This window comes from Lithobates pipiens, unplaced genomic scaffold (assembly GCF_037356315.1).
Source record: "Lithobates pipiens isolate NorthernLeopardFrog02 unplaced genomic scaffold, aLitPip1_a1.2 Scaffold_28, whole genome shotgun sequence".
Classification (NCBI taxonomy): Eukaryota; Metazoa; Chordata; class Amphibia; order Anura; family Ranidae; genus Lithobates; species Lithobates pipiens.
Window position 1 is genome coordinate 3,600,495 of NW_027507789.1, and position 23,331 is coordinate 3,623,825.

The 23,331-nt window shown below is 46.3% G+C and overlaps 1 protein-coding gene across 7 annotated transcripts in view; it reads right to left on the reverse strand.

Moving 5' to 3' along the window:
* MYH10 (myosin heavy chain 10) overlaps positions 1-23,331 on the reverse strand; it is a 183,324-nt gene that overhangs the window by 125,017 nt on the left and 34,976 nt on the right. For all 7 annotated transcript variants that reach the window (XM_077458583.1, XM_077458581.1, XM_077458580.1 and 4 more), the window contains exon 3: positions 13,873-14,029. In XM_077458583.1, coding sequence (XP_077314709.1) covers positions 13,873-14,029 — 157 coding nt within the window. The remainder of the gene's footprint in view (positions 1-13,872; positions 14,030-23,331) is intronic.

A 23,331-nucleotide genomic window follows, 5' to 3' on the forward strand; every position in this document is an offset into this window, starting at 1 on the left:
CACTATTCCTCCCACTGATACCAATGATGGGGCACTATCCATCCCACTGACACCAATGATGGGACACTATTCCTCCCACTGATACCAATGATGGGGCACTATTCCTCCCACTGATACCAATGATGGGGCACAATTCCTCCCACTGATACCAACAATTGGGCACTATTCCTCCCAGTGACACCAACAATTGGGCACTATTCCTCCCACTGACACCAATAATGGGGCACTATTCCTCCCACTGACACCAACAATTGGGCACTATTCCTCCCACTGACACCAATGATGGGGCACTATTCCTCCCACTGACACCAATGATGGGGCACTATTCCTCCCACTGACACCAATGATGGGACACTTTTCCTCCCACTGACACCAATGATGGGACACTTTTCCTCCCACTGACACCAATCTGGCATTATTCCTCCCACTCATGCCACGACGGGGCATTGTTTATTCCCCAATGATGCCCGGGCATTTTCTACTCTCACTGGCCACAGTCTGGCCCTCCTGAAGCCTGAAGGACAGTAAACTGGCCCTTTGTTTAGTACGTTTGGAGACCCCCGATTTAAATCAACATCAACGGCTTGGTATTGATGACAGCTATTGTATCCAAGAATTCTCAAAACATGTCCTGTTCAGGTAGTTGAGGACTGCGGCTGGGAACCATTGACCTAGAGCAGGGTTCCTCATCCAGGAGGTTCCTCATCCAGGAGGTTCCTCAACCAGGAGGTTCCTCATCCAGGAGGTTCCTCAACCAGGAGGTTCCTCAACCAGGAGGTTCCTCATCCAGGAGGTTCCTCATCCAGGAGGTTCCTCAACCAGGAGGTTCCTCATCCAGGAGGTTCCTCAACCAGGAGGTTCCTCATCCAGGAGGTTCCTCATCCAGGAGGTTCCTCATCCAGGAGGTTCCTCATCCAGGAGGTTCCTCATCCAGGAGGTTCCTCATCCAGGAGGTTCCTCATCCAGGAGGTTCCTCAACCAGGAGGTTCCTCAACCAGGAGGTTCCTCATCCAGGAGGTTCCTCAACCAGGAGGTTCCTCATCCAGGAGGTTCCTCATCCAGGAGGTTCCTCAACCAGGAGGTTCCTCAACCAGGAGGTTCCTCATCCAGGAGGTTCCTCAACCAGGAGGTTCCTCAACCAGGAGGTTCCTCAACCAGGAGGTTCCTCAACCAGGAGGTTCCTCATCCAGGAGGTTCCTCAACCAGGAGGTTCCTCATCCAGGAGGTTCCTCATCCAGGAGGTTCCTCATCCAGGAGGTTCCTCATCCAGGAGGTTCCTCATCCAGGAGGTTGCTCGGGGTTCCTTGAGCAATTTCTCTGAGATAAGTTCCCACTGACACCATTGATCTTTTTAGCTATCTGTGGGGGGTGGGGGAGGGGATACTTCCCAATGACCTCAGGTGTAAGGAGCATTCTTGCCGCAGACCGTCACACTGATGTATAAGGAGTTGTAGATATGGAATTTTTTCCCTAAGATCGGAACGTTATTTTTAGGGTTCCTCTGTGCCGAAAAAGGTTGAGAAAGGCCGACCTAGAACGACAAATACAACAGCCGAGGCGAACTTGAAGCGTTCAACTGAAAAAAAAAAAAAATACGCTTCTCCTGTTTTTTTACTCTTATTGCTCACAGACCACACATATGGACCATACTGACCGGGGGGCCGTCCCCCGACACTTTGCTTCATCCTTTCACAATGCTACAGAACATGTAAGGGGGGAGGGGGAGGAAACACTTCAGACACTTCATGAGGCCAATTCTGTTTTGTTAAGTCGTAGTTTAGAAATTGTGAGCGCAAAATTCATCACAAGTTTCCAACAAGCGAAACAACAACACAAAATAAGGTCACAACTCCACCAGATTTCCAGACATTTCTGGAAGTCTAGTCAAGAGGGAAAAGAAAAAAAGATTAAAGTGTATCCGAGCCCCACAAACTATTTAATTCATTGTTAATATTCAAAATGTATTTTACATATAGTGCCCCATCATTGGTATCAGTGGGAGGAATAGTGCCCCATCATTGGTATCAGTGGGAGGAATAGTGTCCCATCATTGGTGTCAGTGGGGGGAATAGTGCCCCATCATTGGTATCAGTGGGAGGAATAGTGCCCCATCATTGGTGTCAGTGGGAGGAATAGTGCATCATCATTGGTGTCAGTGGGAGGAATAGTGCCCCATCATTGGTGTCAGTGGGAGGAATAGTGCCCCATCATTGGTGTCAGTGAGAGGAATAGTGCCCCATCATTGGTGTCAGTGGGAGGAATAGTGCCCCATCATTGGTGTCAGTGGGGGGGGGGGGGGGGAATAGTGCCCCATCATTGGTGTCAGTGGGGGGGGAATAGTGCCCCATCATTGTGTCAGTGGGGGGAATAGTGCCCCATCATTGGTGTCAGTGGGAGGAATAGTGCCCCATCATTGGTATCAGTGGGGGGGGGAATAGTGCCCCATCATTGGTGTCAGTGGGGGGAATAGTGCCCCATCATTGGTGTCAGTGGGGGGGGGGGGAATAGTGCCCCATCATTGGTGTCAGTGGGGGGGAATAGTGCCCCATCATTGGTGTCAGTGGGGGGGGAATAGTGCCCCATCATTGGTGTCAGTGGGGGGGAATAGTGCCCCATCATTGGTGTCAGTGGGGGGGAATAGTGCCCCATCATTGGTGTCAGTGGGGGGAATAGTGCCCCATCATTGGTGTCAGTGGGGGGGAATAGTGCCCCATCATTGGTGTCAGTGGGGGGGGGAATAGTGCCCCATCATTGGTGTCAGTGGGGGGAATAGTGCCCCATCATTGGTGTCAGTGGGAGGAATAGTGCCCCATCATTGGTGTCAGTGGGAGGAATAGTGCCCCATAATTGGTGTCAGTGGGAGGAATAGTGCCCCATCATTGGTGTCAGTGGGAGAAATAGTGCCCCATCATCGGTGTCAGTGGGAGAAATAGTTCCCCATCATCGGTGTCAGTGGGAGAAATAGTGCCCCATCATCGGTGTCAGTGGGAGAAATAGTGCCCCGTCATCGGTGTCAGTGGGAGAAATAGTGCCCCATAATTGGTATCAATGGAAGGAATACTGCCCCATCATTGGTGTCAGTGGGAAGAATAGTGCCCCATCATTGGTGTCAGTGGGAAGAATAGTGCCCCATCATTGGTGTCAGTGGGAGGAGTCTTCAGGAGGGGTTTTCTCAGGCACACCCTCCTGTCAGCATGTCTGAGCTAAGGGCAGATGGATTCCAGGAAATCACTGCAAAACAAATCATCCGCCCTTACAGGGCAGCAGCCACAAATTCTAGGGGGGTGTTTTCTGGTGATTTCTCAGCACAATAAAGCACGGAGACATGGATGGGTGGATGGGGGGGTTTGCTATGAACTGAATAGCATTTTCGGTTTGTGGTCCTCAGATGCAGTGCGGTTTCAGCTTTAAGTAAAAGTTGCAGGAGGCAGTTATTTGCAGCAATAATTTGCCCCATCATACTGAAGACCCGTCCGTCATGCTAACTGGAGCCAAGCAGGTATCGGACGTCTCCATGGATCCGGAGACAACAAGACTTCATAGGAGGAGCAGAGCGGCGATCGATCATAAAGCTCAGACGTTTCTATGCAGCGCTGGGAGTCGTATCGTTCGGTGGAGGACTTCAGAACGACGCCAGGAATTGCTTTTGGTTGGAAAGTCGCTTTGGATCTGCAGATCGGCTGGAAGGAGATCAGGAAATACGAACATTTGGTTCTCATTCTGCCGACCTTCATACTTGGAAGGCCCTACATTCCCTATACACTCTCCCCCTACACACTCTTCCCCCCTACACACTCTTCCCCCCTACACACTCTTCCCCCCTACACACTCTTCCCCCCTACACACTCTCTCCTTCTGTCGGCTCTCAACTCAACCATGGACAATTATTAACAAAATAGCTGAAGAATCGATAGGCCGATGTAACCGCCAGAAGGCATCTCCAAAGAGAAACGGCGATAGAACATCTACCCGATGGTCGGCCGGCACCGGCATTCCACCAGATCCACCTAGACTTCCACTTCCAAGGAGGGGGGGGGGATGGGTTCCAATTTTTAAAGGTTTTTAACTGTTGCCTCTGTCCCCCCGTTGAGGAGATTTCCTCTCTCGTCCTTTCGAGGTGACACCACAGGAAGTGAAAAGAAATCTCTGCAAAAGGTATACTACAGGAACAGAGCTGAATATCACACACTGTATAACCCCCATCACTGAGCTGCAGCTGAACGGCAACCTCTGCTCTGCCCATGTGGGTTCCAATTACTTTCCCGTTTCCCAGCAGTGTATACTGTACATAAAAGCAACTCATCACTCGGAATAAATCACTCAATTACATTGGCTGGAGGGTACAGATTACAGTGTCTTACGCATTTCAGTGCAGCCTCATCAGCGCCCATAAGTGCTGCCCCATCAGTGCAGCCTCATCAGCGCCCATAAGTGCTGCCCCATCAGTGCAGCCTCATCAGCGCCCATAAGTGCTGCCCCATCAGTGCAGCCTCATCAGCGCCCATAAGTGCTGCCCCGTCAGTGCAGCCTCATCAGCGCCCATAAGTGCTGCCCCGTCAGTGCAGCCTCCGTCAGCGCCCGTCAGTGCAGCCTCCGTCAGCGCCCGTCAGTGCAGCCTCCGTCAGCGCCCGTCAGTGCAGCCTCCGTCAGCGCCCGTCAGTGCAGCCTCCGTCAGCGCAGCCTCCGTCAGCGCAGCCTCCGTCAGCGCAGCCTCCGTCAGCGCAGCCTCCGTCAGCGCCAGTCAGCGCAGCGTCCGTCAGCGCCAGTCAGCGCAGCGTCCGTCAGTGCAGCCTCATCAGCGCCCAACAGCGCAGCCCCATCAGCACAGCTCCATCAGCTCCCACCAGCCCGGCCCCATCATTGCAGCCCCATCAGCTCCACAAGTCCAGCCTCACCAGCGCCCATCACTGCAGCCTCACCAGCGCCCATCACTGCAGCCTCATCAGCACACACCAGCAAAGGAGAAAAATTACTTATTTACAAAATGTTATAATGGAAACCAAGAAAAACTTTTTATTTATTTAATTTATTTTATTTTTTGGAAAAAATAAAAAAACCCAGTGGTTATTAAATATCACCAAAAGAAAGCTGTTTACAGTATGCATGACAGTGCAGTTCTTATTCAAAGTGTGACAGCCCTGAAAGCTTAACATTGGCCTGGGCAGGAAGGGGGTAAAAGTTCTCAGTAGGAAAGTGGTAAAAATAAAGCTAATTACTCACAAAAGAGGAAACCAGGCAAAAAACAATGAAAAATGCTGCTAGTCTGAGCCAGCATGACATCACAGCTTAGCTCCACCCTTACACATTTCGTCCGAAAGAACGTCATCTGAGGGATGCTGGAGTGATCCTATCAATTAGTGCTTGGAAAAGGCTGGAATTGCTCTATTACAGGAAGGCAGGCCTATACATTATATATACAAATAACGTGTTGCGCTGTTAAAAAGCATATTTCAAATTGCATAAATAGCCAACAAGGCCAATTGTGAATAGTGTTAAAAAAAAAGTCCAAAATAAATCAAACTCATTCTTTTACCCACCTTCTCCAGCCACCAACAACAGACCAGATTACCAAAGGATTAGATCTCATCACATGGGGGGGGGGGGGGGTCTCACATCATTTAATACTGATCACCGAAGGATGGATGGCTCTCTCCTCCATGCAGGGTGATGGTAACCACACACACACACACACACACACACACACACACACAAAACATAACTGAGTTTCATGCGCAGAGAAAGAAAGAGGAAACTACATAGTGTAGCAATTTTCCAGTCAGCCGGCATTAGGATGTCACCGCTTTGCTCCACCCTTATGCGTTTCGTCCTAAAACGTCTTCTAAGGGATGTCGGAGTCACCCTATCAGCGAGTGCTTGCAAAAGGCTGGAATGGCTCTTTTACACCATGGCAGGCCCATAAATTATGTGTCGATTCCCACACCAACACATTCAAGGTGGATGGGGAAATCACTCCCACTGTGTTACTGAGTTCTGACAGGAGGAAGCCTTCCCCGCAGGCAGAACACAATCATCAGTGTTGCACGCTATAGCTGCTGGCAGTAACCATTCAGGAAAAAAAAAAACCTGACCGGGTGGTTGCACTGAATTCGATCAGCAGATCAACTTCGGTACAACCAGGTTGTGCCCATAGATGGATAGAAATTTGGCTAATCCCGGCTGAACTTCGATCCATGTATGGCCGACTTCATTCTCACTTGTCTGTGCAGCACTGCCCTCCTATCCGAATGATAATCAATGCTGCCAATACTGATGTCTCAGTAACAAACTGTAGCAAAGTTTTGCTTACAAACCTCTTCAATCATTTGTAATTTGTCCGCTTAGCGAAACGCACATTCCCTACAATGTAACAAAAATAAAAAAAAATAAAAACAAAAAAAAAAATCGCTCGAATTGTTCCCAGCGTGAGTAATTCAACGGAGCAGATTATGTAACCAGTGAAAAGTTTAGTCGCACAGCTGTGATCAATTGATGACAATCTTCTGCAGCGCGTCGATCTGCATACACTCATCAATCAACTTTGCAGCATTGCCAGTAAACTTAACTCGATACATAATCTGTTATATTTAACCCCTTCCCACCCAGTCTTTACAGTGTTACTAAACTCTCATCAGTAAAATCAGTCTGTATATGATGCAGTAGAGCGCATGCTTGTTATACTCACTGCAGAACCGAAAGGGTTAATCCTCTGCATTGTGTAAAAAAGCTGACAGAGCCAATCAGCACTGTCCAGACAGAGGGTCAGGGGTCCTGCAGCCTCTTAGGACTGTCAGAGGAGAATGATATCTCCTCCTACAAGCTTTAACTAGACACTAATAGATGAGAAAAGGTATTTAGCATTTTATATTTGCTAAAATAATTGCATTTCCATGTTCGGTGTACTGTGGGAGACCAGATATAGTGAGTGCAGGCTCCTGGGGAGATCAGATATAGTGAGTGCAGAGTCCTGGGGAAATCAGATATAGTGAGTGCAGGCTCCTGGGGAGATCAGATATAGTGAGTGCAGGCTCCTGGGGAGACCAGATATAGTGAGTGCAGGCTCCTGGGGAGAGCAGATATAGTGAGTGCAGGCTCCTGGGGAGACCAGATATAGTGAGTGCAGGCTCCTGGGGAGATCAGATATAGTGAGTGCAGAGTCCTGGGGAGAGCAGATATAGTGAATGCAGAGTCCTGGGGAGATCAGATATAGTGAGCGCAGGCTCCTGGGGAGAGCAGATATAGTGAATGCAGGCTCCTGGGGAGAGCAGATATAGTGAGCGCAGGCTCCTGGGGAGAGCAGATATAGTGAATGCAGAGTCCTGGGGAGATCAGATATAGTGAGCGCAGGCTCCTGGGGAGAGCAGATATAGTGAATGCAGAGTCCTGGGGTGATCAGATATAGTGAGTGCAGGCTCCTGGGGAGAGCAGATATAGTGAGTGCAGGCTCCTGGGGATATCAGATATAGTGAATGCAGGCTCCTGGGGAGAGCAGATATAGTGAATGCAGAGTCCTGGGGAGAGCAGATATAGTGAATGCAGAGTCCTGGGGAGAGCAGATATAGTGAATGCAGAGTCCTGGGGAGAGCAGATATAGTGAATGCAGAGTCCTGGGGAGATCAGATATAGTGAGCGCAGGCTCCTGGGGAGAGCAGATATAGTGAATGCAGAGTCCTGGGGAGATCAGATATAGTGAGCGCAGGCTCCTGGGGAGAGCAGATATAGTGAATGCAGAGTCCTGGGGAGATCAGATATAGTGAGTGCAGGCTCCTGGGGAGATCAGATATAGTGAGTGCAGGCTCCTGGGGAGATCAGATATAGTGAGTGCAGGCTCCTGGGGAGATCAGATATAGTAAGTGCAGGCTCCTGGGGAGATCAGATATAGTAAGTGCAGGCTCCTGGGGAGATCAGATATAGTGAATGCAGGCTCCTGGGGAGATCAGATATAGTGAGTGCAGGCTCCTAGGAGAGCAGATATAGTGAGTGCAGGCTCCTGGGGAGACCAGATATAGTGAATGCAGAGTCCTGGGGAGATCAGATATAGTGAATGCAGGCTCCTGGGGGGAGCAGATATAGTGAGTGCAGGCTCCTGGGGAGACCAGATATAGTGAGTGCAGGCTCCTGGGGGGAGCAGATATAGTGAGTGCAGGCTCCTGGGGGGAGCAGATATAGTGAGTGCAGGCTCCTGGGTTCACCAACACAAAATATTCAATAGTAACATAAAATAGCCATTTTATTCCCTAGGGTCTCTGCTAAACAAATAAAAAGCATGTTTGGGGGTTTCCAAGTAATTTTCTAGCAAAAAAACTGATTCAAACTTATAAATAATAAGTGGCAGAAAGGGTCGGGCCGGCAAGTGGTTACCAGAAGAAACGTTCATCGCTGAGGATTGCATTGGCTTTAGCTTCCTTACGCTGCGGCACCGGGACCAAAGCAGCCGTGGTCAGGGCCGGCCGTGCTCACGCCCCTCTGTGGCAAAGATGGACCAATCACAAAGCATCAGAGCCGTCACATGGGCCAGTAGGGAAGCAGGTTTTAAAAGAGAACCAGTTGCTTTATCAGATATGACCACAGCACAGGTTCCCCTCACCAGACGGCATCCCTGTTGGGTCAACCAGCTTCCAACCAACCAACATTTTTAACAAACGTGGCTCCGGCCAATGAGCTTCTCCGATGCGTGCGATAACCAGAATCCTTTGCGCTCTACGCGAGCTCCAGCCTCTGCCCTCATTCCTGGGCGTGGATGGGCACCGGGGCGACATCAGCAGCAATAAGTAATACTAAGTACCAGAAGTCAGGCTGGAGTTGGCCTTCAAAGAGGATTATGGGTCCTGCTTCCGGATTACGGGACAGATCTGTCTGAAGACCACTGCGGGGGAGGGGAAGCCGGTCTACAGACCAAGAGATCAGCCATGTGGGAGGAATTAAAGAGGACCTGTCATTTATGGGAAACAACCACCCATTTCATGAGGTCACCCTAAACGGCCGGATCGAGCAGTGCCAGGATGTGCCGGTGAAGTGGAACTACGCCGCACCTGAGCACCACAATCCGAAAACGGATATTTAATTCATCCAACCACGTCGCTCGGATTTATTTTGGACTTTGAAAAACACCCACCTGACATTTCTAGCAGCAGCCATCTTGAGTAAGGGCAGATGATAAATGTAGCATTTACTTCCTGGAGTCCATCTGCCCTTAGCTCAGACAAGCAGGCAGGAGAGCGTGCTTAGCAGAGAAAGCCCCTCCTACCCTCAAGAAAACTCCTGGGATGTATGACCTCATTTCCTTATTCAAAGCAAATCTCCCCCCCCCCCCCCATCATCCATGTCTCCATGCTTTATTCTGCTGAGAAATCACCTTAAAAATAAAAAAAATAAAAAAGCATGTCTAGCAGCAGCCATCTTGAGTAAGGGCAGATGGTGCATGTAGCATTTACTTCCTGGGGTCCATCTGCCTTTAGCTCAGGCATGCAGGAAAGTGTGCTTAGCTGAGAAAGCCCCTCCTCCCCTGAAGACTCCTGGGATGTATGACATTTTCCTATTCAAAGCAAACCCCCCTCCCCCTCAATCATCTATGTCTCCACGCTTTATTTTGCTGAGAAATCGCTTTGAACATCATTTGACATCATTTCCTTATTCAAAGCAAACTCCCCCATCCACCCACGTCATGTTATAGTTTGCTGAGAAATCACCTTAAAAAAAAAGAAGACCCCCCCCCCCCCCCCAACATTTGTAGCAGCAGGCATCTTTAGGGGCAGATGATGCATATGCAGAATTACTTCCTGCCCTTAGCTCAGGCACAGCCCCTCCTCCCCACTTGAAGACTCCTGGGATGCAGGACCTACATTTTCCTATTCAAACCCCCCCCCCCCCCGCCTTCATCCATCCACGTCTCCACCTCCATGCTTTAGTTTGGTGAGAAATCACGTTGAACCCCCTCCCCCCCTTGACATTTAGAGCAGTGGCCATCTTGAGTAAGGGCAGATGATGCATATATCGTTGACTTCCTGGAATCCATCTGCCCTTAGCTCAGGCATACAGGCAGGCCCGTGTGCTTAGCTGAGAAAGCCCCTCTTCCCCTCCCGAAGACTCCTGGGATGTAGGACATAAATTTACCAATTCAAAGCAAATTCCCCCATCCCCCCATGCTTTATAATGCTGAGAAATCACTTTGAAAAATAAGACCCCCCCCCATATTTCTAGAAGCAGCCATCCTCAGGAAGTATAGATGATGCATGTAGGATTTACCTCCTGCCCTTAGCTCAGGCACGCAGGCAGGGGGGTGTGCTTAGAAGGGAAAAACCCTCCCCTGCTACCCGCGAGCGCGAATGACATCATCAGAAACCAGGAAGTGCTGGAGATTGAGAGACGCTCGCAGTGTGCAGAGAAGAGAAGAGGTTCAGGAGAGGAGCCGTACCCCTGTACAAGACTGAAGGCGAGGTCAGAGGTCAGACTTAGGAGTCTTCCTCTGCAGGGCCTTCCTTTGTACAGTAGAAGTGGGCCTGAAGCGCATGCATGTATTGCACCCTCCGTATAACCCCCACACCATTATATTTCACAGCCCGGCCAGCTTGGCATGGGAAGGGTTAAGACCACAGCTCCCAAGCATGCCAGACATTACAATCACTGGAGGTGGAAGGAAGTGGAAGGGAGGTGGTGGGGGTGGGAGTGGGGGTGGGGGGGGTTATATTCAGTCTCGGAGAGTGACCTCACACTGCCCGTCTGCCTGGCCGGTCAATGGGCTCCATTAAACTGTCAGCTCTCCATTCTCCTCCAAACTGATCCGGAGGCGGCTGGCTACACTCCAGGAAATGGGCGAGCTGTGAAAAGGCCAAATCACGTCACCCGGAAATGCCCGTCACCGCGCGGCCTCACTTCCTGTAGTCACCCGGCGATCGATGGAGGGCTAAACCGCCTCCAAACTGCAACCTCATCCCATGGCCGGGGGGTCAGCCTTAACTATATGGTGACTACGCAGCTGTGAAAAGGCTGCAGACGGACTTTTAGGGTCCATTCACACTTCATAATAAGCGTTAAGCCCATGTAAAACGCATGCGCTTTGACACGCATTCGCATGCTGCCATGTATAATAAAAACGCATTTCAAAAAAGTTATGAAATTGATTTGCATTTTAATGAGTGAAATAAGTATGTGAACCCTTCACAAAACATGACTTAGTAGTTGGTGATCGCCACCAAGGGTTTCTCCACCGAGATCAGACGTTTCTTGGAGTTGGCCTCCAGGTTCGCACATCTCAGGAGGGATTTTGTCCTCTCCAAGTCATTGAGGTTTTTATTTTTTTTGTAATATTCCCGGAATTAAGATTTACTCATTTACAAAATCTCCTGCTTCATCAGATAGCGAGATCCCTCTTCATCGCACTCCTCTGTAGAGCGATCGGGTCACACAACCACTTCAGAAGCCATTTTCCCAAAATTATCTCCCTCATAAAAAAAGAAAAAAAAAAAAAAAAAAGGAAGAAGAAAAAAAATAAAAAAAAAAATACGGGAACGTGAAACCGCAGATGTTCAGCAGCTCGCTCCAGAATACTGAACACTGTTTACAGAAAGGGAAAGCTATACGTCCGCATCCCATAAACACCGCCGGCCGGCTGTAAACCGTCTGGCGTGCCAACGCCGAAATCTCTTCCTGTGACAATGAACAGACCTCGGGAAATAACACAAACCAGGAGATGCGTTGCCGACAGATCCGTATATTAAACGCGGCAATTACACCGACGGCGCAAGATCAGGTCTGCTTACATTATGAGCCCAAATATATTGCATGATAAATCAGAATAATAAAAAAGTGTATACTAATAACACAAATACAATAATAAAGCTGCTAATACTAAAATAATAATAAATATAATGATAATACTAAAGTGAATCATAACAACCACCATAAAATACATAGAACTAATAATAATTAATACAACTGCTAATAATAAAACTACAACTAGCAATAAAGCATATAACAACAATATATATATTTTTATTTTATTTTTTATAAGAATAATATGTATATATTTTTATAATTATATATAGTTTATTAATATATATTATTATTATATTTTTTTGTATTAATAATAATATATATATTTTTTATTAATACATATATTTTTTATGAATAATAATAATATATACATATATTTTTAAAATAATAATAATAATAATAATAATAATAATAATATATACACATATTTTTATAATATATACATATATTTTTATAATAATAAATAAATATATATATTTTTTTTATTATTAATAATAATAATATTAATATACACACATACTTTTATTAATAATATATACACACACATACTTTTATTATATATATATATATATATATATATATATATATATATATATACACATACATACATATACACACACACACACACACACACACACACACGCATATTTATTTTTTTATTAAATATAATGATATTAATAACACCAACCACCATAAAAGTAGGTACAACTCAATCATAAAGTGTATCCTAACAACCATAAAATAATGAGCTTAATAACAAAAGTGTATACAAATAACACAAACACAATAAGAATAATAATGATACAACTGCAAATATTACTACTAGTAATAAAGCATAATGCAATAATATAATAATGATAATAGGAATACAAGTGTATGGCAACAACAACCACCAAAAAAAACTATGTATAACTAATAATAATACAAATGTGTGTGCATATGTAATATATAATAACAAATATATAATATATATATATATATATATATATATATATATATATATATATATATATATATATATATTATATATATATATATATATATATATATATATATATATATATATATATATATATATATATATATATATATATACACACACACACACATACACATACACATACATACATACATACATACACACATATATACACACACACACACACATACATACATACACACACACACGTATACAAATACTGATAAAAAATGTATAACAATCATTAAACAGGTTTTACATTTGCACAGCGCTTCACAATATGAGGGAAGATCTTACAATTCAAATACAATTTATTAGAGGAGGAATCCGCGGGCCCTACTCAGAGATGGGCGTCTATCTGCGTCTGGAAAACCATGTGCTAGAGGTGACCATAGGGGGCATTCAAGGACGGGAAAAAAACAGGGTTCTGCAGTGGACTCAATACCAAGGGACGAATGCTGTCTAAACAAGCGCCAATGCTTATTGCCAAGACTGGCATTTGGCGACAGCATATAACGTATATGTCCCCGGGTTCCAGCCAGTCTTAGCACTAAGCATTGGCGTGTTTTGACCCATGGTCACCTCTAGCACATGGTTTTCCAGACGTAGATAGACACCTGTGACCTTTTAGTGAGTTGATCAATATTTCAAGAGATCTAAAAGGCTTGTACCTCTAATTGGACAGCATCCCCTGAAGAAGCCCGACATACGGGTGAAACATGTTGGGAACTCCATTCTATAGTGCTGTATCCATAAAATCTTGTTGATCTGTATTTGCCAATTGTTATGTTTCACATTTTTTTTATATTTTTGCTCTTTAAAATAAAATAAAATTTCTTATACATTATAGTTGATACTATTTCAAATTATTCTGCACCTTGAAAATCCCAATCCCTCCTCTTACTTTCAACCCTACAATGCATTGTGGGGACGCTGTGGACTCCAACCTCTGCAATCAAGCCACCAGAAATCCAGATCACCTCTGAAATATCCTTTTTGCGCCAAACTGGATGCCATCTTTACAGCAAAAAAAAAAAAACCGCTGCAAAGGTCTTTTGGTCCCCCCCCCCCCCCCCCATCGCCCTATGAAGGAAATATTTAGGGCGAATGATTCCCAGGCTCACCTTGCAGCATGCAGCGGTAGGCGGACTCCGATATGGCGTAGATATGTGGCGGCATCTCGTGGCGTTTCTTGCCGCGGTACATCTCGATGATGTTCTCAGAGTAGATGGGGAGGTTCTTGTAGGGGTTGATCACCACGCAGAACAAGCCGGAGTACGTCTAGACACCAAAGACAGAAAATAACCGTAATTAAAAGATCATAAAATGAAGCGATTAGTACAGTCAATGGGTAATGCAATCAGCGCCGAGAAGACATCCGCAATAAAAAAAAAAAACGCAGCAGAATTAAGAGATCTGAAAACGGCAGCTGGGTCGGCATCGACTTCCCAGCATTGGAGGATATTGGAGGATAGTAACAGAAAAAAATTTTTTTAAAATATATAAAGAAAAAAAAAAAAAAAAAAAGTGATAAAAAGAATGCTCCCAGAAAAGTAATCGCAGGGAAATCTTCTAATGGGGACCTGGGGAGGCAGAGTTAATTTGCAGGGATTTCCTCTCACTTCCCTTTTGGCTATGGGACAGGAAGTGAAGGAAAATCTCCCCTATGGGACAGGAAGTGAAGGGAAATCTCCCCTATGGGACAGGAAGTGAAGGGAAATCTCCCCTATGGGACAGGAAGTGAAGGGAAATCTCCCTATGGGACAGGAAGTGAAGGGAAATCTCCCCTATGGTTTTCCAGACGCAGATAGACACCCATGACCTTTGAGAGAGTTGATCAATATTTCAAGAGATCTAGAAGGCTTGTACCTCTAATTGGACAGCATTCCTGAAGAAGCCCGACATACGGGTGAAACATCTTGGGAATTCCATTCAGTGCTGTATCTATAAAATCTTGTTGATCTGTACTTGCCAATTGTTACATTTTAACAATTTTTTATTTTTGCTCTTTAAAATAAAAATTCTTATACATTATAGTTGATACTATTTCAAATTATTCTGCACCTTGAAAATCCCAATCCCTCCTCTTACATTCAACCCTACAACGCCATTTACCATTATCATTGAAAGTGAAACTAAAAGAAAAGCCCAAATTTTGGGATGTTCCCAGAAGAAAAAGTGATAGCAGGGAAATCTTCCAATGGGGACAGGAAGTGAAGGGGAATAACCTCCCCTATGGGACAGGAAGTGAAGGGAAATAATCTCCCCTATGGGACAGGAAGTGAATGGAAATCTCCCCTATGAGGACAGGAAGTGAAGGGGAATAATCTCCCCTATGAGGACAGGAAGTGAAATAATCTCCCCTATGGGACAGGAAGTGAAATAATCTCCCCTATGGGACAGGAAGTGAAGGGAAATCTCCCCTATGGGATATGAAGTGAAGGGAAATCTCCCTTATGAGGACAGGAAGTGAAGGGAAATCTCCCCTATGGGATATGAAGTGAAGGGAAGGGAAATCTCCCTTATGAGGACAGGAAGTGAAGGGGAATAATGTCCCCTATGGGACAGGAAGTAAAGGGAAATCTCCCCTATGGGACAGGAAGTGAAGGGAAATCTCCCTTATGAGGACAGGAAGTGAAGGGGAATAATGTCCCCTATGGGACAGGAAGTGAAGGGAAATAATCCCCCCTATGGGACAGGAAGTGAAGGGAAATCTCCCCTATGAGGACAGGAAGTGAAGGGAAATAATCTCCCCTATGAGGACAGGAAGTGAAGGGAAATCTCCCCTATGGGACACAGATAGTGAAAAATAAACCCGACAGGAGTTATAACCTTCCTTTGATCTAGCCAAAATGGAAAAAAAAAAAAAAAAAAGAAAAAGAAAAGAAAAGAAAAACTTTTTTGCCTATACTTCTGCTTTAACCACTTGTGGGACCAATGTGCGTGGCCAGAGGCGGCAATGTCCACTGGCCACCCGCAATCACGGGAACGAGAGCCAGAACGGGGATCTGTCGATGTAAACCGACAGAGGTGGAGAGAGAGATCTGCTGTTCCAAGTGATTCCAATGTTCATGGCGCTACCTCAAAACGTGTGGCGCAATTGCTGTTTACACATGGGCGCCAGACCTATGTGTGCGTTAGCATTTGTGTGTATGCGGGGGGGGGGGGGGTGTACACTTTTTTTTATTTTATTGAACTTCCTATCACAAAGAACATTTTATTGTACAATGTGAAAGATGTTACGCTGTGTCCCAATCATCGTTTTTAGGAATATTAAACTGTACTTTGTAATTTTGGTTACTATGTACCGGTAATAGAGCTGCACGATTCTGACCAAAATGACAACCACAATTTTTTTGCTCAAAATAAAAAAAAGATCATGATTCTCGCGACGTAAAATCTTTTTCACATTACACAAAAAAAAAAAAAAAAAAATGGGGCAACTTTACTGGTTAGTTTTTTTTTTTTTTTTAATTCATTAAAGTAATTAAAAAAAATTGCATTTGAAAGATCGCTGCGCAAATACAGTGTGACATAAAATATTGCAACAACCACCATTTTCTAGGGTGTCTACTAAATAAAAATTTTTTTTTTTATATAATATATATATATATATATATATATATATATATATATATATATATATATATATATATATATATATATATATATATATATATATATATATATATATATATATATATATATATATATATATATATATATATATATATAATGTTTGGGGTTTCCAAGTAATTTTCTAGCAAAAAAAAAATAAATGATTTTAACTTGAAACCAACAAATGTCAGAAAGGGTTTAGTGTTTAAACTTTTTTCACTTACACACAAAGTCTTTCCCATTGACAAATTGTTACAATGTTTATACTGAAGTTCAACTGATAAAGAATGTTGTGATTCTCGGCAGACTGTCCAGTTTTTTCTCTTCCTTTCTTTTGATGGCTTCAGAAGAGCCGAGAGAATTCTTTGCATAGAAATAATCGGGAAACACTTTAGTCCAGATCCGTGATGACGATTCCTGACGATTAATTGTGCAGCTCTACTATGTAATAAAATCTGTATGTTCTATATACTTTGGTACTCATTTGGTACGTTTGCTCTCATCCCCCTCATACTCCTATTCGCACAATCACCTAAGGGCATCTTTTTCCAAAATGTTACGCCGGCAGAATCGTGATCTTTATTGTAAGCAAAAAAAATAAATAAAAAAATTGTGATTCTCATTTTGGTCAGAAATACCCCTTATGATAGCTTTTAGCGAGTGGCGAGTTCCCTTTATAGAGATATCAGGAGTTTATTAGACCTCTGATGTCTCTCCTGTCCTCCAAAAACGCGCGTGGCTGCTTAAACAGCCAGGAAGGAACAACTCTGACAAATCCTCGTCCTTTCCATTCATCACAGAGGAGATGGTGGAACGGATGTTCCTCCATCTCCTCTGTGGGCAGTGATCCTGACCACGTACTGCAGTCATGGGGGGGGACAGACCAGCCTGGGAACCACCGTGGCAGCGGCAGGAGGTCTCAGGAGGGAGCAGCACAGAAGGCTTTACCTTCATGCATAGAATGCACCTTCAACCTTTACAACCACTTTAGTCGGAATTCATCAACACAGGGAGCCCATAGGGCCCAGGACAGAGCAGATTTGGACCGATTTATCAACAGTTCAGCCTCTCTGGATAAAAAAAAAAAAAAAAAAAAAAAAAAACAGAAGAGGTGGGGGGGAGGGGGTCCCGGGCTCTGCTGACAGAATTCGGTGTGAATTTTCTAATGTTTACTCAGAAAATTCCTCCTCCGTCACGAACGGCTGTGCAATGCCGGCTCCCAGAGCTCTGTGGGAAAGTTTAGAAGGGACCGAGCCTGCGTTCCGGGGGTCAAACTCCACGGCACATACTGGCGAATGGGTCGGTTTTAGCACAGCGACAGGCGAGATACAATACAGCTGCGGGCAGAAGGCAAACATTGCGTCCAACAGATCGTCAACAAGAGGACAGTTCGCTGGCCTGAAGCCACGTCCGTTACCGGCCCTCTCAATAGAAGCGCAAGTTCATTGGCCGAGGCGAAGTTCTACTTCCACTAAACATCAGAACTACTACGAGATTTCTTTCCAATGAAAAAAAAGTTGTGGGTTTAATCTGATAGGTCATAATAATACCAGGAGAAAAACTTTCAAACATTAAAAAAAAAAAAATAAAAAAAAACCACACCACACTATGCAATGTGCACCGATAGAGCTAGAAATCTGAAAACAATGGTTGACCATTTGGGCAAGTGGCTCCAAGACAAAGATTACACCACGCCTTGTTTTTGGGAAAGAGAATGAAGGAGAAGACATGCAAAGCATCAGTTTGACATCAATAAGTATCACAGGCTCCTCCCACGTACACAAGTATCACAGGCTCCTCCCACGTACACAAGTATCACAGGCTCCTCCCACGTACACAAGTATCACAGGCTCCTCCCACGTACACAAGTATCACAGGCTCCTCCCACGTACACGAGTACCACAGGCTCCTCCCACGTACAGGAGTACCACAGGCTCCTCCCACGTGCAGGAGTACCACAGTCTCCTCCCATGTGCAGGAGTACCACAGGCTCCTCCCATGTGCAGGAGTACCACAGGCTCCTCCCACGTGCAGGAGTACCACAGGCTCAATACTTTGATGAAGCTCCTTTGGCACCAATTACAGCCTCCAGTCTTGATGAGTATGATGCTACAAGCTCCGCACACCTATTTTTGGGCAGTTTCTCCCATTCCTCTTTGAAGGACCTCTCAAGCTCCATCAAGTTGGATGGGAAGAGTCGGTGCACAGACATTATCAGATCTCTCCAGAGATGTTCAAATCAGATTCAAGTCCGGGCTCTGGCTGGACCACTCAAGGACGTTCACAGAGTTGTCCCGTAGCCACTCTTGTTATCTTGGCTGTGTGCTGAGGGTCGTTGTCCTGTTGGAAGATGAACCTTCGCCCGAGTCTGAGGTCCAGAGCGCTCTGTAGCAGGTTTTCATCAAGGATGTCTCTGTACATGCATTCATCTTTCCCTCAATCCTGACTAGTCTCCCAGTTCCTGCCACTGAAAAAGATCCCCACAGCATGATGCCGCCGCCACCACCATGCTTCATGGTAGGGATGGTATTGGCCAGGTGATGCACGACTACATACATTAGCCGGGGTATACTGCAGAAATTTGATAAAGTGTGGGACAGTTGGATGAATAGTGAAACTACGGTAGCGGATTGAGTGGCACCTAATAACATGCATGCGTAGTGGGATTTAACGTGTAGGTAATTGCCAGACATATCGTAATGTACCATTGACTGTTACTAAAAACAGATGGCCTTATTATTACTGTGTTATTTTCACTGAGCGAGGGTCTGGAAGGAGGAGGAGGAGGAGGAGGAGGAGGAGGAGGAGGAGGAGGAGGAGGAGGAGGAGAGAGTCAACGCTGAAGTAATGTAAATAGTTTGTGTGTCTGGCCCGTTTGGGTCTTGTATATGCTTGTTGTGTTAAAGAGGAAGTAAACCCTGATGGGCGTCACTTCCTCTTTGTTTCCCTGCAAAGGTAAAGCATAATGGGATAGTATGCATCGCATCTCATAGTAGTCCATTATGTGTCACTTACCTGACACAGGAGCCAGCGATGTTGCCGATTTCCTCGCCGGCTGGAAACGTCCATCTTCATTCCGGGGTCACGGGCTCAGGCTCTGTGACTGGGCGGAGTTGCGTAACGTCACTCCCACGCGTGCGGGAGCCGCCAGTCACGGCATGTCCTTTCATGAAAGCGGTACGCCGTGACACTTCTAAAGTGTGCATGCACTGAATACATGCGCGCATGCGCAGAAGGAATCCTCGTACAGGGAATTGTAAATATCTCCTAAACTATGTAGGTTTAGGAGATATTTACAGCCCCTACAGGTAAGCCTTCATCTAGGCCTACCTGTAGGTGAAAGTGTGTGGTAAGGGTTTACAACCACTTGCCGCCTGCCCTATAGGCAAATGACGGCTGCAAAGTGGTTTCAAAATCCTGACTGGGCGTCATATGACGTCCTCAGGATTTTGAGGGGCGCTCATTGCGGCGATCGTTGTTGTGGGGTGTCAGTTTAACACCCTGCAACTACGATCTTGGTAAAGAGTCTATGAAGAGCCGGTGATCGGCTTTTCCTCACTCGCGTCTGTCAGACGTGAGTAGAGGAGAGCCGATCAGCTGCTCCTCCGACAGGGGGGGGGGGGGGTCTGTGCTGATCGATTATCATCGCAGCCCCCCCCCCCCCCCCCGAGGATGCCCACACTGGACCACCAGGGACGCCACCAGACTACCAGGGATGCCCAGCACCAGGTAGGCCACCCTAGACCACCAGGGATGCCAGTCAGTGCCCACAATGGATGCCAATCAGTGCCCACAATGGGCATCACTGATTGGCATCCATCAGTACAAAACAATACAATGCTGCCCATCAGTGACCATCCGTGCCGCCCATCAGTGCCGCCCAACAGTGGCCGTCAGTGCCGCCCCATCAGTGCCACTCCATCAGTGCCGCCCCATCAGTGCCCGTCAGTGAAGGAGAAAACTTACTTATATACAAAGTTTTGAAACTGAAACAAAGGAAAACATTTTTTTCAAAATTTTCTGTCTTTTTTTATTTGTTTAGCAAAAAATAAAAAAACCGCAGAGGTGATCAAATACCACCAAAAGAAATCTCTATTTGTGGGAAACAAATGATAAAAATTTCATTTGGGTACAGTGTAGCATGCCCGCGCAATTGTCAGTCAGAGTGCGACAGCGCTGAAAGCTCAAAATTGGTCTGGGCAGGACCGTGTCTAAGTGCCCCCCCCCCCCCCGGTATTGAGGTGGTTAAAAGCAATAAATAAAACTTTTCAAAAAAAAAAAAAAAGAGAACGTGTAATTCCAGTGACAAAAAAAAAAAAATGTTGCGTAGCCGAGGACAATGTATCTATTGGCTATCCAACTCTTGGCATTGGCTCATCTCGGGTTGTAAAAATAACACCAATTGCACCGTTTCCCATTAAGATCGGCAAGTGCAATCAGATTGGCTCGCTGAACACACATTTTCCTTTTCCGCCAAGGTTTATTGATCTCTGCAGACAGAGCGGATCCATGGCAGTCCTGCGGGAAGTCCCGGCTCTCCGCCACCATAGCGGTCCACCCCGCAGCACTGGCGGGGGGCATCTGAGCGTCGCCGAGGGTGGAACAAACGCTGGTGGAGGACGTGTTTAATTTGTCGCTTGTTAAGTGTTACAAGCCGAGTCATCCTTCGCTCGCTGTGCGATCGTGAGACGGGCAATTAGCGAGGAATTCCCGCTCTGAAAATTCCAGGCCTTTGAGCCGCATGCGTTATGCAAAATGGAAACACGTGTTCATCCTTTTACAGCTTTCTCGCTGACAATGTAAGGAGGGGGAGGGGAGGGGGGGGGACAATGAAACCGGTGGAAGCAGCAGCTGTCGGGGCCAGGTGTGCAGGAAGGTCCATGGCGAGGGCCATTGTATGAGTGCACACGTGTGGAAGAGACGGAGGGGGCCACGGGGGAGCGACAGGCAACACATGGGAAAGGTGGAAGGATGCAAGAACAGCATGTGGCCCTAAAAGACAAAAACCCCAATAACCCCTTCATGGCCCTAAAAGACAAAAACCCCAATGACCCCTTCATGGCCAAATACACAGGTACCCATCTGCACCTTCATGGCCAAATACACAGGTACCCACCTGTACCTTCATGGCCAAATACACAGGTACCCACCTGTACCTTCATGGCCAAATACACAGGTACCCACCTGTACCTTCATGGCCAAATACACAGGTACCCACCTGTACCTTCATGGCCAAATACACAGGTACCCACCTGTACCTTCATGGCCAAATACACAGGTACCCACCTGTACCTTCATGGCCAAATACACAGGTACCCACCTGTACCTTCATGGCCAAATACACAGGTACCCACCTGTACCTACATGGCCAAAGTGATCACTTGGATTTAATTTTTTTTTTATTTTAATGTTTTATTTCTAGGAGTGGAATCAATATGCAACAGGTGGAGCAGAGCTGTTTAAAAAAAAGTGTCTTTGCACTAAAATGTAGCAAAAGCAGCTCAATGCAAAATAATAAACTTTAATCCCACCTGTAGTGGCCCCCCCAGGTAAATTCCTAGAATTGTCAGAAAAAAAAAAGATAGTTTTTTGGGCTGTGGATCGGTGTGCGATTATTTTAGGCTGCTCTAGTTTTCAACGGCTACAGGCTCAGCTGCTTACCCCTGCCTTCTAGTGGATTCTAGAATGTAGCTGGAAGGGGCAGACCCACAGCTTAATTGTGTATGTGGTCTCCTCCAATCCCTGGGGGAGGAAGCATAGTAGGTGGTTGGGTATGTAGAAATAGTTTGAGGCCTGGAGCGCAGGGTTCTTATCAGGAGGAAAAGTTCCCAGCCCTGAAGGGCTTCTGACATTCTGGGCATTACAGCTGAATTGTCACAAGTGTCCATTGAGGTCTCAGCTCAGCTATAGCTGGGGGGGGGGGGGTTTTGCTGATCAAGATACCAGCTTTGTCAGAGCTGGGGGGGCCCGTTCTAGCACTATTCTATTCTAAAGCTCACCAAGGTCTCAGCTCAGAAACAGCTGAGGGGGTCTACTCTACTGCTCACCGAGGTCCCAACTCAACCAGAGTTGGGGGGCCTTTTCTAGTACTTTCTCTAGTACTCCTTGAGATCCAAGCTCAGCAGAGCAGGGGGGGCCTGATCTGGTGCTCACCAAGGTCTCAGCTCAGCCAGAACTGGGGGGAATGTTCTAGTGCTCACCGAGGTCTCTGCTCAGCGAGAGCTGGGGGGGGGGGGTCTATTCTAATGCTCACCGAGGTCTCTGCTCAGCAACAGCTGGGGGGCCTATTCTAGTGCTCACCAAGGTCTCAGCTCAGCCAGAACTGGCAGGAATGTTCTAGTGATCACCGAGGTCTCTGCTCAGCAACAGCTGGGGGGCCTATTCTAGTGTGCACCAAGGTCTCAACTCAGCCAGAGCTGGGGGGGGGGGGGGCTGTTCTAATGCTTGAGGTCCCAACTCAACCATAGCTGGGGGGCCTGTTCTAGTACTCATTGAGATCCAAGCTCAGCAGAGCAAGGGGGCCTGATCTGGCGCTCACCAAGGTCTTTGGGGGGGGGGGGGGTCCTGTTCTAGTGCTCACTGAGGTCTCTGCTCAGCCAGAGCTGGGGGGGGGGGCTATTCTAGTGCTTATCAAGGTCACAACTCAATTAGAGTAGGGGGGGCCTGTTCTAGTGCTCATCAAGGTCTTCCATTAGCCAGAGCTGGGCGGGTGGGGGGCTGGGGGGCTATTCTAGTGCTCATTGAGGTCTCAGGTCAGCTAGAGCTGGGGGGGGGGGGGTCTGTTCTAGTGCTCATCAAGGTACCCAGCTCTGCCAGAGCTAGGGCCCCTTTTCCAGTGATGGTCGAAGAACCAACTGATTTAGAGTTTTTAAGCGGGGATCTGGTCTGAAGAGTTCACAGGAGAAACGTCTGGCTGATATTGGAAGGAGGCATCCAGGCATTTAGGGAAATTTGTGAGTACAGAC